Consider the following 13,360-nt stretch of genomic DNA (forward strand, 5'->3'; position numbering starts at 1 on the left):
TTAATTTTGATTTAATTAATTCCCTTTCAGGGGTATATTGGTCTTTCTTTATTTGCACATGAGTATATAGGTTGGTGCAAAACCGACGTCGTTTAGTAGCAGGGTAAGACCAACGCTAAAACCCTGCAAAAGTATCAAGCTTTCATTTCATTTTCTTCTCAACTCATCATGCAACTCACTCTTGAATTTGGGTATTTTCTCTATCTTTAATTTATATTTCTATTTTCACTTTTTTTTTTTTCATGGCTAATTATGTTATTCTTCATGTTTCCCTAAAATCTTTAGTCTTAAATAGAATTAGTGATTATTGCATCATGAAAAATAGTAGAGAGTTATGGAATTGATTTTCTTGAATAACGGTATATGAAACTTGATTATTGAAATTTTAGGAATTTGTGAAGATTAAGGTTATACGTTATGATTAATGGATGTTAAGTTTATTCCTTCCTCAAATTGTATTGTTTCTTGTCTGCTTCCCCTTCCCCAAAAAATGCGATTTTTATGTTTGAATAGTGATATAGGAATTACATTGGTTATATTGGTTAGATTAGGGCCATAATCATGGAAATGGTATGAACAATTTTGGAAGTGCTTATTCTTTGCTTTAGGTTTGTTGGCAACCGATTGCTTCATAAATGTTAGCTTCGCGCTTGCATCTTTGTTGTAATTGGCGATGAATAGATACAAGAATGTATTAATGGGAACCCCTTTTTTGTTAATTGTATGATTGGAACTGCTTGAGATAAATAGCTACTCCGTACTTCATTTGTCTTTTAAATATTGCCCTGTCTCCAATTTTCACTCTATTTAGAGTTGTATTGAGTGGGAAGGTAGAATTGTTTGGGGATGATAAATAGAGAACAATTGTGGGACCATGCCATCTAAATTGGAGATGGGGGCATTCTTTTTGTGATGACCCAAACAGAAAATCAGGGAAATCTTTAAGGGACGATAAACATATATTTGGTGATCGAGTGTTGTAGAAAAATACTTCGTATTTTGTAACAATACCTATGTTCATGGCTTATTTTCCTGGAAGGCTGGAACATTGGAATTGAAGTGCAATTGAAGATTAATACCTTATCCAATTAGCCAAAGTAGTGTGAGATCTCATGTGAAGAATATGTTCATTAGGTTAGGTACTCAAGAATCCCAAGGATGTGGAGAATGGCTCTACACGGGGTATATTTGAATGTAAACATCAGATAAGTCGTATGGAAGTTGATTAGAAGTACATATATGATATTTTGATGTATAGGTGAATCTATGTTCCATTTGTGTTGCAAGCTGAGCATTGTATAGAGTCTCGGCCACATTGTAAAGCTTTTTGAACTTAACATGACCTAGATGTTAGGCCACAACAGCCACGAACCATCTATATTTACCATAAAAGTGGTTTCAGGCTAAATATTTTGTTTTCGATCGCATCCAAAACTCAAAACCTTGCTGTGCAATCTGGACGACCAATTTCATGATTGATTGAGTCTCTCTAATGTTTAGAAAAGTGGGTAGAGTATGGGGTAGAGAAAATTAAATGGATTGGCTGGAGTTATGTGATGTATTTGCAGAGACAGTTCTATATACTTTGATATAGGGAGGTTTAAATTTATTGAAGGCGTCCTTAGCTGAAAGATTCCAGCCAGAGCATTAGTGTGGCTGCCGGGGCATAGCAACCCTTTACATTTTCAAGTGTGGCTAGAGTGAGATATTGAATCTCCAGCCTTATAAATTTTCTGAGTGAGGGACTGAATCTTTGTGAATTGTGTGGAATGTAGGATCTGTACTTTTAGTCTTTTACAGTTTTAGGCTTAGCTACAAGGTTTATGCTGTATTAACTTTTAACTTTTGACATTGCAAATGTGAAGTACTTACTAGTCAGGTATTTTTATCTTAACTTTTGGTCAGTTTAATGTTCATGTTTCAGTCAAATCTATGCTGTGACATTTAATAAGCTATGCCTGCTGGAAAGATGCTTTCTTGTTTAGAGATGTCTAATCCCTATTTATAGATGCTTTATGTTGCCATTCACTCGTTTATACCATTTTCTGTAATTTTGAGTAACTTGTTTGAAATATCAGTCAAATTACAGATGTGGATTTATATACTTCTCCGTTGTGTTGCGAAAGGTCTTTTGACTCAAATCACTTGATTTTTGTTTTTCTTCCTTATAATATATCTAGAATATATTTTCTTTTATGTGATATTTTCTGCATAGAACACTATCCGTGGTCTTCTTTTATGCATTATCTCTTAACTTTGGTCTCATAATGGTGGCTTTCTGTGAAGAGGGGGCCTAGAGCTTTTGTGCGAATCCAAAAAGGTCCACCATGTCAATGTCAACCTATCAGATGGAGAAGAGAAAGTGAGTTTTTAATTGACACCTTCCATCTTCAAAAAGTATTTTGTAAAAGAAAAGGAAATCGGGGAGAATGAGAATTACAAATGCTAGTGTAAGTTTTGATTTGCTTCAATTGACCTGCTTTTCATGTTATTTGCAGCTAACCATGAAAAGATTGCTGTCATGGGTTAAAACAAATCTTATAAAAGAGAGGCCTGAGATGTTTATGAAAGGAGATACTGTGTAAGCTCGGAAATATTTTCCCTTTCTTAACTGTAGTTATTACTCCATACTTAGCATATTAGCCTGTCGTATCATTAGCTATATTCCACTTTCTGATGAGAAGATCTATCTGATTGGTCTGGCCTAATTGAATGGGTTTTGGCAGAATTTCTGCCCTGACCTGAATCATCAGTTTCAGCCAAAATTAGTCATTGGCTAGCTTGGTCTAATCTGTCCTGCATTGATTTTACTGGCTTTGGGCATGGGCTAGAATTTCAGGCCCTGATAAAATTTATTCAGGCCAAAGCCTGTCCTTGTTCATGTTCACCTCTGCTGTTGAGTACCGAGGCTAAAGTCAGTGAATCAAGACTAATAATTTGTTGTTAGTTTGTTACATTGCTTACATTTGAATTTTACTAGTATGAGTCTTTATGGCAATAGCTAAAAATATCTCGTAGCACATTTCTGTTGACGTCTAATAAAGTCAGAACATTCAACTGCAGGAGACCCGGAGTTCTTGTTCTAGTGAACGACTGTGACTGGGAGCTTAGCGGTCAGCTTGACACTACACTTGAAGAGAAAGACGTGGTAGTCTTTATATCTACCTTGCACGGTGGCTAATGCTAACACTTATATTAATACCAATACCTGTGTTCTGTTTTCTACTTGATCATAAGACAAACATTGTTAGAGAGTATATTTCATTAAAATATCCTACGAAATTGGAGATAGTGATCAATTTCCCTTGTACTGTTTACTGATTATTAGTTTTTTACTGCTACTAAAGGTATACAAATCAATGAAGTGGCACGGTGTTTTGACACCACATTTTGCTGGAGTGTTTTGTGTAATTATCAATTTTGATTTTATTCTTGTGATAAACTATGAATTTCCCATTTCCACTCATTCAAAGAAGTGTGTGTTAACTTGGAATGTAGAAAAAATTTCAGCTATCTCCCAAAAAAAAAAAAAAAAAAACGAGTTTGTTGAGAGTGGGATTTGAACCCACGCCCTTTCGGACCAGAACCTTAATCTGGCGCCTTAGACCAACTCGGCCATCTCAACGTTATGATCAATAATTTCTCAAGAGAGTACAACCTTTAACCTTTTAATACGTATAGTACAAATCCATACTTTTAGTTAATTAAAATAGTTATTGGCCCGCGCGATGTCCCGGGTCATTATAAATTTATTACTTTAATCGAACTATATATATTTTGGCTTGTTTAATTTGTCATTGAGAGCTTAAATGATGGTTTTATTTATTTATTTATTTATTTAATATGATAGCTTAAGTAGTTTGTTGCTTGTATGAGTTGGTTTGATTATAAGAATCATTTTTTTTACATTAAAATCATAAAAATATTATAAATCAAATCTTTATAAATTTGATGTCAAAATATATACTTCTCCATAATGCACAAAAATCTGTTACACTATGATTACAATTTTATGAGTTATGTTAATGCACAAAATAAAAATGGAGTAAATGTTTAATTTCTTACTAACTTTATTATTATGTAATTGTTAAGGAGTTACAGTACAAGGGAAATTGTCATGCATAGGAAGAGTTTATCAATTAAACTTAACATTAATACATGAAAGTTAATGCATAGAATATTAATGTTATGGTATGATTTGGCGACGACACATCATATGCCAAGTGGCAAAATTATTGACACATGACAAAACATCATGTCTTGCCATGAGTTTTAAAATATATATTGATTGATTGATATTGATTTCACACACATTATTTTGTTTTACAATTACTATAATTAGCTTTATCCAAACCTATATTTTTTTGGGTTGAGCTAGTGGGCCAAAAAAATACTACTCCGTAAATAATAGAAAAAGATTATACAAATAAGATTTTTTTTTTTTGGCCTAATTTAGTACTTCTTGTCAAGTAAATGAAGACTATATTCTTAAAAAAAGTTAACCTCAAATACTTTTTTTTTTAAGTAATTATATGTAGAGCTGTCAATTTGGGTAAACGGCTTGACTTTGGGTCGGGTCAACTCGGGTCGGGTCAATTCGGATTAATTCCATAACCTATGCGGATCGAGTTTGGGTTGGGTCATACTTGAGTCGGGTCACGTCGGATCATACTTCTTATCGGCTCTGGGTCGGGTTAATAACAAGTCGGGTTACATTCGGGTCAAGTGAACAATAGGCCAGGTTTAATTCGGGTTTTCACGGGTTAGGGTAATTTTCGAGTTCGAGTCGGGTTTGGTTCAAGTCAATAATTTGCGAGTTAGAATCAGGTCGGGTCATTCTCTGGTTTGAGTCGGGTTCGGTTCAAGTCAATAATTGCGAATTATAATTAGGTCGGGTTATTCTCGGGTTTAAGTCGGGTTCAGTTAAAATCAATAATTTGCGGGTTATAATCAGGTTGGGTCATTTTTAAGTCGGGTCATTCTCGGATTCAAGTCGGGTTATGTTAAAGTCAATAATTTGCTGGTTACAATCAGGTCGGGTCATTTCCAAGTCAGGTCATATTCGGGTTCAACTAACTATAAATAGATAATTATCATTTTTATCAAGCTAATTATTTCCTTTGACTATAATATATACTTTGTATGACAATATACTAGGGAACTATAGTCTATAATTTAGGAAGATAATTATCTCCTTTGACCATTGTAGACACCCATTTGTGTCTCCCCAAAACCAAACCCAGTGATGAGTACCTTTCACGTCGAATCATAATCGAATGAAACGAAAGTGTGGAAAGGTCTGGTGTTGCGGAAAGTTTTATTTCTTTTCTTTTCTCTTCTCTCTGTTTTTGAAAACTTTATTTTAAGAAAACAACCAATCCAGTTTGGTTGGTCCATGATATGGGTCCAATAGTGGTGTAGTTGGATGGGTCTTGCAAAGACCTTTCCAACGATATATTATAAGCCCAATTCCGATGAATATTGAGGAATTTATGGCCAATTTACTAAACTGGGCCCGGTTTGAGTTTTAAGTACGGCCCAATGATCTAGGGGAGGGCCTAATATGATTTATCATTCCTAATGTAATTAGGAATGGTTTTAGTCTTCTAGAACATTCTAGAAGGTCTTATCATTCTTAATTCAATTAGGATTCTTTAGAGTTTTAATCAAGATCAAATAGCATTTTCGACTGAAATTATATTATTTTATCTTCCAGTACGGGAAATTTATCAGATTTTCGAAAACGCGTTGAAATCCAATTTGGCGTCCAACCCCAGGCCTTGGCGCCTGGAATCAGGATTGGCGTCAGACGCCAGCCATTGGCGCCTGGCGCTAGCCACTGGTCCTAGCGCCAACGAGCCAGGGCTGGCGCCAAGGTGGTTTTGCGATCTTCAGACTCTATTTTGATAAATTATCTTTTTTGGCCGATTTTCTTTATAAATATCGTATCAACACTCCGTTTTCATTCACGAATTCACCATCTATCTTCACCATCTACAATCATCATTCATCAACAATCTCTTTACAGAATTATTCATCAATTCTCTTCATTCATCAAGGCTTTTCATTAATTCTCTCTTCATCTTCATCATTCATTCATCAATTTTCAATAACATTAATCTTTTAGCATTCTTTCTTTCTAAACTTTATTTTTTTTCATACAAAATTCCGCATTCACAAGATCTTGATACACCTAGCCATATTCGAAATTGCCTTCGCCCTAGACGTGAAAGGTTTTAATTTCTGAGGGTTTGGTCCCAAATCTCTATTATTTAATTTAATTGTTTTGATTTATTATTTTCCTTGAAGTTACTAACGTGTGTATTTTGTAATTAGAAAGAGGTACGAGACATCCAAGTAAGTACTTTAATGGTTTAATTGATTTATGATGTAGACATCATGTTTAGATTGTTATTTTTATTCCTAGTATCATGTCTAGGGTGTTTTTAATATCAAATATGATTAAAAGTATGATGCTTCCTATGTTCTTTCTAATATTTATGATTATGATTGATGATGATTATTTATTATGTTGCTTGATATGCATATTATTTTATATTGTTATTGCTTGATCACCTTTTATGTATGGTTAAAGGGAATTTGGTATTTGCAATCACGCTTGATAAGATAATTAATAATCTTGTTAGGTTAATTGTGATTATAATTCAAGTGATCGCCAATAATAGTTTATTTGTGCATTAAATTCAACCAACATAGATTAAACAGGTTTGGGGTTAATCCTATTGATTGCATGTTAATCAGAAAGCGCACATGAATACGAGCAGAATAAAGTAGAGGTCTATTATTAGGGCAGGTTCAATCTCTTTTAGGTTGGATTTGTACCATCATCCCCAAACCCTATTTTGGTTCATGACCTTATGGAGTTGACGATCTCTTGGATCGTTAAGGGGTGTAACCTTTACCTCGTGAAAGGTTTACAAGTTCCTTAAAAACTTGTTGGCGACTCTTTTGCTCTATCTTCTTCCCTTTTGGACGCCACCGTACTTTAGTGTATGATCACAGTGGGGTTCAAGCTAGTGGGATTTTTAAAGGCTTGAAACTATTCCCTACAACCATACAACAACTATATACTATATTTAACTCTTAAATTTGAGAATGATGCTCCTTTCTTTTGCTGGCCTAGACCAACTTAAATTGGTCGTTTAACTTGGCCGTTGTAGACCGGTAAATCGGTGCAAGTTGTAAACCGGTAAATTGGTCATTAAACAGCAAATTGGATCGTTCCACACACCCAATTGGACTCCCGTAAGGTATTAAGGACCATGGTAAACATTTCGCCAATTTTTATTTCCGAGCAAAAAAAAGTCAAAAGATTCAAAAATTGAAGACTAGTATCCACGCTTTTGAGTAATCTTAGAGGTTTCAGGGCCCAGTGTAGAAAATGCTTGATATTTTAGGGGATTTATCTCGGGGTCATATAATGTCGTTTGGAACCATATATGATCATTATATATTGTCATAATTGTTCGTAGTATGCTTGAGTTAATGAAATCCTTGCAAGTGATAAACCGGTAAATTGGCCGTTTAAAGGCAATTTGGATGGTTTCACCAACCCAATTGGACTCCCGGAGGGTATTATGGACCATGGTAAACATTTCAACAATTTTTATTTTCGGGCGAAAAAAAGTCAAAAAATTCCAAAATTGAAGACTAATACCCACGCTTTTTGAGAAATTTTGGAGGTTTCGGAGCCCGGTGTCGAAAAGTCTTGAAATTTTAGGAGATAAATCTCGGGGTCATATAATGTCGTTTGGTACTATATATGATCATTATTTGTACTGTTCTCATAAATGTTCGTGGTAGGCTTGAGCTAATGAAATCAGTGGAAGCTATAAACCGGTAAATTGGCCATTTAAAGGCAAATTTGATGGTTCCACCACCTAATTAGACTACCGGATGGTATTAAGGACCCAGGTAAACATTTCAGCAATTTTTATTTTCGGGCGAAAAAAGTAAAAAATTTCCAAAATTGAAGGCTAATGTCCATGCCTTTTGAGAAATTTTACACGTTACGGGGCCCGGTGTCGCAAAGTTTTGAGATTTTATGGAATACATCTAGGGGTCATATAATGCCGTTTGGACCCATATATGATCATTATATGTTGCCATAATTGTTCGCAGTATGCTTGAGATAATGAAATCCTTGCAAGTGATAAACCAGTAAATTGGTCGTTTAAAGGCAATTTGGATGGTTCCACAACCCCAATCGGACTCCCGGAGGGTATTAGGGACTATGGTAAACATTTCGACAATTTTTATTTATGGGCGAAAAAAGTCAATAAATTCCAAAATAGAAGACTAATATCCTCGCTTTTTGAGAAATTTTAGAGGTTTCGGGGCCCAGTGTCGCAAAGTCTTGATATTTTAGGGAATACAACTGGGGGTCATATAATGCCGTTTGGAACCATACATGATCATTATATGTTGTCATAGATGTTCATGGTAGGCTTGAGTTAATGAAATCCGTGCAAGTTGTAAACCGGTAAATTGGCCTTTAAAAGGCAAATTGGCAGCTCCACCAACCCAATTAGACTCCAGGAGGGTATTAAGGACCTTGGTAAACATTTCGGCAAATTTAACTTCCGGAAGAAAAAAAAGTCAAAAAATTCCAAAATGAAAGGCTACTATCCACGCTTTTTGAGAAATTTCTGAGGATTCGGGGCCCGGTGTCGAAAAGTTTTGAAATTCTTGGGGATACATCTCGGGGTCATATTATGTCGTTTGGAACCATTTATGATCATTATTTGTTGTGATAAATGTTAGTGGTAGGCTTGAGTTAATGAAATCGGTGCAAGTTGTAAACCGGTAAATTGGCCGTTTAAAGGCAAATTGGATGGTTCCACCCACCCAATTAGACTACCGGAGGGTATTAAGGACCATGGTAAACATTTCAGCAATTTTTATTTTAGGGCGAAAAAAAGTCAAAATTTTCAAAAATTGAAGGCTAATGTCCACGCTTTTTGAGAAACTTTCAATGTTTCGGGGCCCGGTGTCGAAAAGTTTTGAGATTTTAGGGAATAGATCTGGGGGTTATATAATGTCGTTTGGAACCATGTATGATCAGTATATGTTGTCATAGATGTTTGTGGTAGGCTTGAGTTAATGAAATCCGTGCAAGTTGTAAACCGATAAATTGGTCGTTTAAAGGCAAATTGGACGGTTCCACAAACCCAATTGGACTCCTGGAGGGTATTAGGGATCTTGATAAACATTTCGGCAATTTTAACTTTCGGAAGAAAAAAAGTCAAAAAATTCCAAATTTAAAGGCTAATATCCACGCTTTTTAAGAAATTTTGGAGGATTCAGGGCCTGGTGTCAAAAAGTCTTGAAATTCTAGGGGATACATATCGGGATCATATTATGCCGTTTGGAACCATTTAAAATCATTATTTGTTGTCATAATTGTTCGTGGTAGGCTTAAGATAATGAAATCGGTTGAAGTTGTAAATCGGTAAATTGGTTGTTTAAAGGCAAATTGGATGGTTCCTACCACACAATGGGACTCTCGGACGGTATTAAGAATCATGGGAAACATCTCGGCAATTTTTATTTCCAAGCGAAAAAAAAATCATAAATTTCAACATTGAAGGCTAATATCCACACTTTTTGAAATTTTTTGGAGGATTTAGGGTCCAGTGTCGAAAAGTCTTGTAATTCAAGGGGATACATCTCGGGGTCATATAATGCCGTTTGGAACCATTTAAGATCATTATTTGTTTTCATAAATGTTCGTGGTAGGCTTGAGTTAATGAAATCGGTGCAAGTTGTAAACCAATAAATTGGTCATTTAAAGGCAAAGTGGATGGTTCCACTCACCCAATGGGAGTCCCGGGCGGTATTAGGGATCATAGGAAACATTTCGGCAAATTTTATTTCCATGCGGAAAAAAGTCAAAATTTTAGAAATAGAAGGCAATATCCACGCTTTTTGAGAAATTTTGAAAGATTTGGGGTCCGGTGTCGAAAAGTCTTGAAATTCTAAGGGATACATCTCGGGGTCATGTAATGCCGTTTGGAACCATATATGATCATTATTTGTTGTCATAAATGTTCGTAGTGTGCTTGAATTAATGAAATCGGTGCATGTTGTAAATCGGTAAGTTCGTCGTTTAAATGCAAATTAGATGGTTCCACCCACCCATTTGGACTCCAGGAGGATATAAGGGACCATTGTCAGTAATTTTTATTTACACGCGAAAAAGTCAAAATTTTCGAAATTGAAGGCTAATATCCACGATTTTGGAGGATTCGGGGCTCGATGTCGAAAAGACTTGAAATTCTAGGGGATATATCTCGGGGTCATATAATGCCATTTGGAACCATATATGATCATTATTTGTTGTCATAAATGTTTGTAGTAGGCTTGAGATAAAAAATCGGTGCAATTGTAAACCGGTAAATTGATTGTTTAATTGCAAATTGGATGGTTCCACCCACCTAATGGAATTCCCGGACAATATTAAGGAACATGGTAAACATTTCGGCAATTTTTATTTCCTGGCGAAAAAAGAGTAAAAAATTTCAAAATTGAAGGCTAATATCCACGTTTTTTGAGAAATTTTTGAGGATTCGAGGCCCGGTGTCGAAAAGTCTTGAAATTCTAGGGGATACATCTCGGGGTCATATAATGTCGTTTGGAACCATTTATGATCATTATATGTTGTCAAAAATGTTCGTGGTAGGCTAGATTTAATGAAATCGGTGCAAGTTGTAAACCGATAAATTGGTCATTTAAAGGCAAATTGGATAGTTCAACCCACCCAATTGGACACCTGAAGGGTATTAGGGATTATGGTAAAAATTTCGGCAATTTTATTTCCGGGTGAAAAAAAAGGCACAAAATTCCAAAATTGAATGCTTATATCAACGCTTTTTGAGAAATTTTGGAGGTTTCGGGACATGATGTCGAAAAGTCTTGAGATTTTAGGGAATACATCTCGAGGTCATATAATGACATTTGGAACGATATATGATCATTATATGTTGTCATAAATGTTCGTGGCAGGCTTGATTTAATGAAATCGGTGCAAGTTATAAACCGGTAATTAGGCCGTTTAAAGGCAATTTGGATGGTTCCACCCACCCAATTGGACTACCGTAGTGTATTAAGGACCATGGTAAATATTTTGGCAATTTTTATTTTCGGGCAAAAAAAAGTCAATAAATTCCAAAATTAAAGGCTAATATCCACGCTTAGCTTTTTGAGAAATTTTGGAGGTTTTGGGGCCAGTGTCGAAAAGTCTTGAAATTGTAAGGGATACATCTCGAGGCCATATAATACCGTATGGAACCATATATGATCATTATTATTTGTTGTCATAAATGTTCATGGTAAGCTTGAATTAATGAAATCGGTGCAAGTTGTAAACCGGTAAATTGGCCGTTTAAAGGCAGATTGGATGGTTCCACCCATCCCATTAGACTACCGGAGGGTATTAAGGACCATGGTAAACGTTTCATCCATTTATATTTTCGTGGCGAAAAAAAGTCAAAATTTTCCGAAATTGAAGGCTAATGTCCACGCTTTTTGAGAAATTTTTAGGTTTTGGGGCATGGTGTCGAAAAGCTTTGAGATTTAAGGGAATATATCTCAGGGTCATATAATGACGTTTGGAACCATATATGATCATAATATGTGGTCATAAATGTTCGTGGTAGGCTTGATTTAATGAAATATGTGCAAGTTATAAACCAATAAATAGGTCGTTTAAAAGCAAATTGGATGGTTCCACCCACCCAATTGGACTCCCGAAGGGTAATAGGGACCATGGAAAACATTTCGGCAATTATTATTTCCGTGCGAAAAAAGTCTAATAATTTCAAAAATAAAGGCTAATATCCACACTTTTTGAGAAATTTTGGAGGTTTTGTGCTCGGTATCGAAAAGCCTTGAGATTCTAGGGAATACATCTCGGGGTCATATAATGTCGTTTGGAATCATATATGATCATTATTTGTTGTCATAAATGTTCGTGGTAGGCTTGAGTTAATGAAATCGGTGCAAGTTTTAAACCGTTAAATTGGCTGTTTAAAGGCAAATTGGATGGTTCCACCCACCCAATTAGACTACCAGAGGGTATTAAGGACCGTGGTAAACATTTCAACAATTTTTATTTTCGGGCCTAAAAAAGTCAAAATTTTCCAAAATTGAAGGTTAATGTCCACGCTTTTTGAGAAATTTTACAAGTTTCGAGGCCCGGTGTCGCAAAGTCTTGAGATTTTAGGGAATATATCTGGGGGTCATATAATGCCGTTTGGAACCATGTATGATCATTATATGTTGTCATAGATGTTCGTGGTAGGCTTGAGTAAATTAAATCCTTAAAAGTTGTAAACCGGTAAATTGGTCGTTTAAAGGCAAGTTGGACGGTTCCACCAACCCAATTGAACTCCTGGAGGGTATTAGGGACCTTCGTAAACATTTCGTCAATTTTAACTTGCTGAAGAAAAAAGTCAAAAAATTCCAAAACTGAAGGTTAATATCCACGCATTTTGAGAAATTTTGGAGGATTCGGGGCCCGGTGTCGAAAAGTTTTGAAATTCTAGGGGATACAACTCGGGGTAATATAATGCCGTTTGGGACCATTTATGATCATTATTTTTTTGTCATAAATGTTCGTGGTAGGATTGAGTTAATGAAATCGGTGCAAATTGTAAACCAGTAAATTGGTCGTTTAAAGGAAAATTGGATGGTTCTTACCACCCAATGGGACTCCTGGACGGTATTAGGGATCATGGGAAACATTTCGGCAATTTTTATTTCCAGCCGAAAAAAAGTCAAAAATTTCAAAATTGAAGGCTATTGTCCACGCTTTTTGAGAAATTTCAGAGGATTCGAGGCCCGGTGTCGAAAAGTCTTGAAATTCTAGGGGATACATCTTGAGGTCATATAATGCCGTTTGGAACCATTTATGATCATTATTTTTTTTCATAAATGTTTCGTAGTATGCTTGAGTTAATGAAATCTGTACAAGTTGTAAACCGATGAATTGACTGTTAATTAAAGGAAAATTGGATAGTTACACCCACCCATTTGAATGCCTGGAGGGTATTAGGGACCACGGTAAACATTTCGAAAATTTTATGTCCGTGCGAAAATAAGTCAAAAAATTCTAAAATTTAAGTCTAATAACCACTCTTTTTGAGAAATTTTTGAGGTTTCGGTGCGCGGTGTTGAAAAGTCTTATGATAATAGGGAATACATCTCGGGATCAAATAATGTTGTTAGGAACCATATATATATTATCATTATTTGTTGTCATCATAAATGTTCGAGGTAGGCTTGAGTTAATAAAATCATTGCAAGTTGTAAAACGATAAATTGGTCGTTTAAAGGCAAA

At 35.5% G+C, this 13,360-nt stretch overlaps 1 protein-coding gene and 1 non-coding gene across 2 annotated transcripts; one reads left to right on the plus strand and one right to left on the minus strand.

Moving 5' to 3' along the window:
• Positions 1 to 49: 49 nt before the first annotated feature.
• Positions 50 to 3,398, plus strand: LOC110714035 (ubiquitin-related modifier 1 homolog 2-like). Its single transcript, XM_021892497.1, has 4 exons — positions 50 to 191; positions 2,287 to 2,362; positions 2,499 to 2,581; positions 3,064 to 3,398. Exons 1-4 carry the CDS (start codon positions 169 to 171, stop codon positions 3,179 to 3,181), a joined length of 300 nt encoding a protein of 99 aa, XP_021748189.1. The 5' UTR covers positions 50 to 168; the 3' UTR covers positions 3,182 to 3,398.
• Positions 3,399 to 3,544: 146 nt separating this feature from the next.
• TRNAL-AAG lies at positions 3,545 to 3,625 on the minus strand. The gene has a single exon. It is a non-coding gene; the product is annotated as a tRNA-Leu (tRNA).
• Between the last annotated feature and the right edge of the window lie 9,735 nt (positions 3,626 to 13,360).

Source organism: Chenopodium quinoa, unplaced genomic scaffold (genome assembly GCF_001683475.1).
Source record: "Chenopodium quinoa cultivar QQ74 unplaced genomic scaffold, ASM168347v1, whole genome shotgun sequence".
In the NCBI taxonomy this organism is placed as follows: domain Eukaryota; kingdom Viridiplantae; phylum Streptophyta; class Magnoliopsida; order Caryophyllales; family Amaranthaceae; genus Chenopodium; species Chenopodium quinoa.

Excerpts from the sequence above, each read along its gene's own strand:
- LOC110714035 (XM_021892497.1), top strand. The coding sequence starts at position 169 with ATGCAACTCACTCTTGAATTTGG. Across the intron at positions 192-2,286 it reads CAACTCACTCTTGAATTTGG|AGGGGGCCTAGAGCTTTTGT; the intron begins GTATTTTCTCTA and ends CTTTCTGTGAAG. Across the intron at positions 2,363-2,498 it reads TATCAGATGGAGAAGAGAAA|CTAACCATGAAAAGATTGCT; the intron begins GTGAGTTTTTAA and ends TGTTATTTGCAG.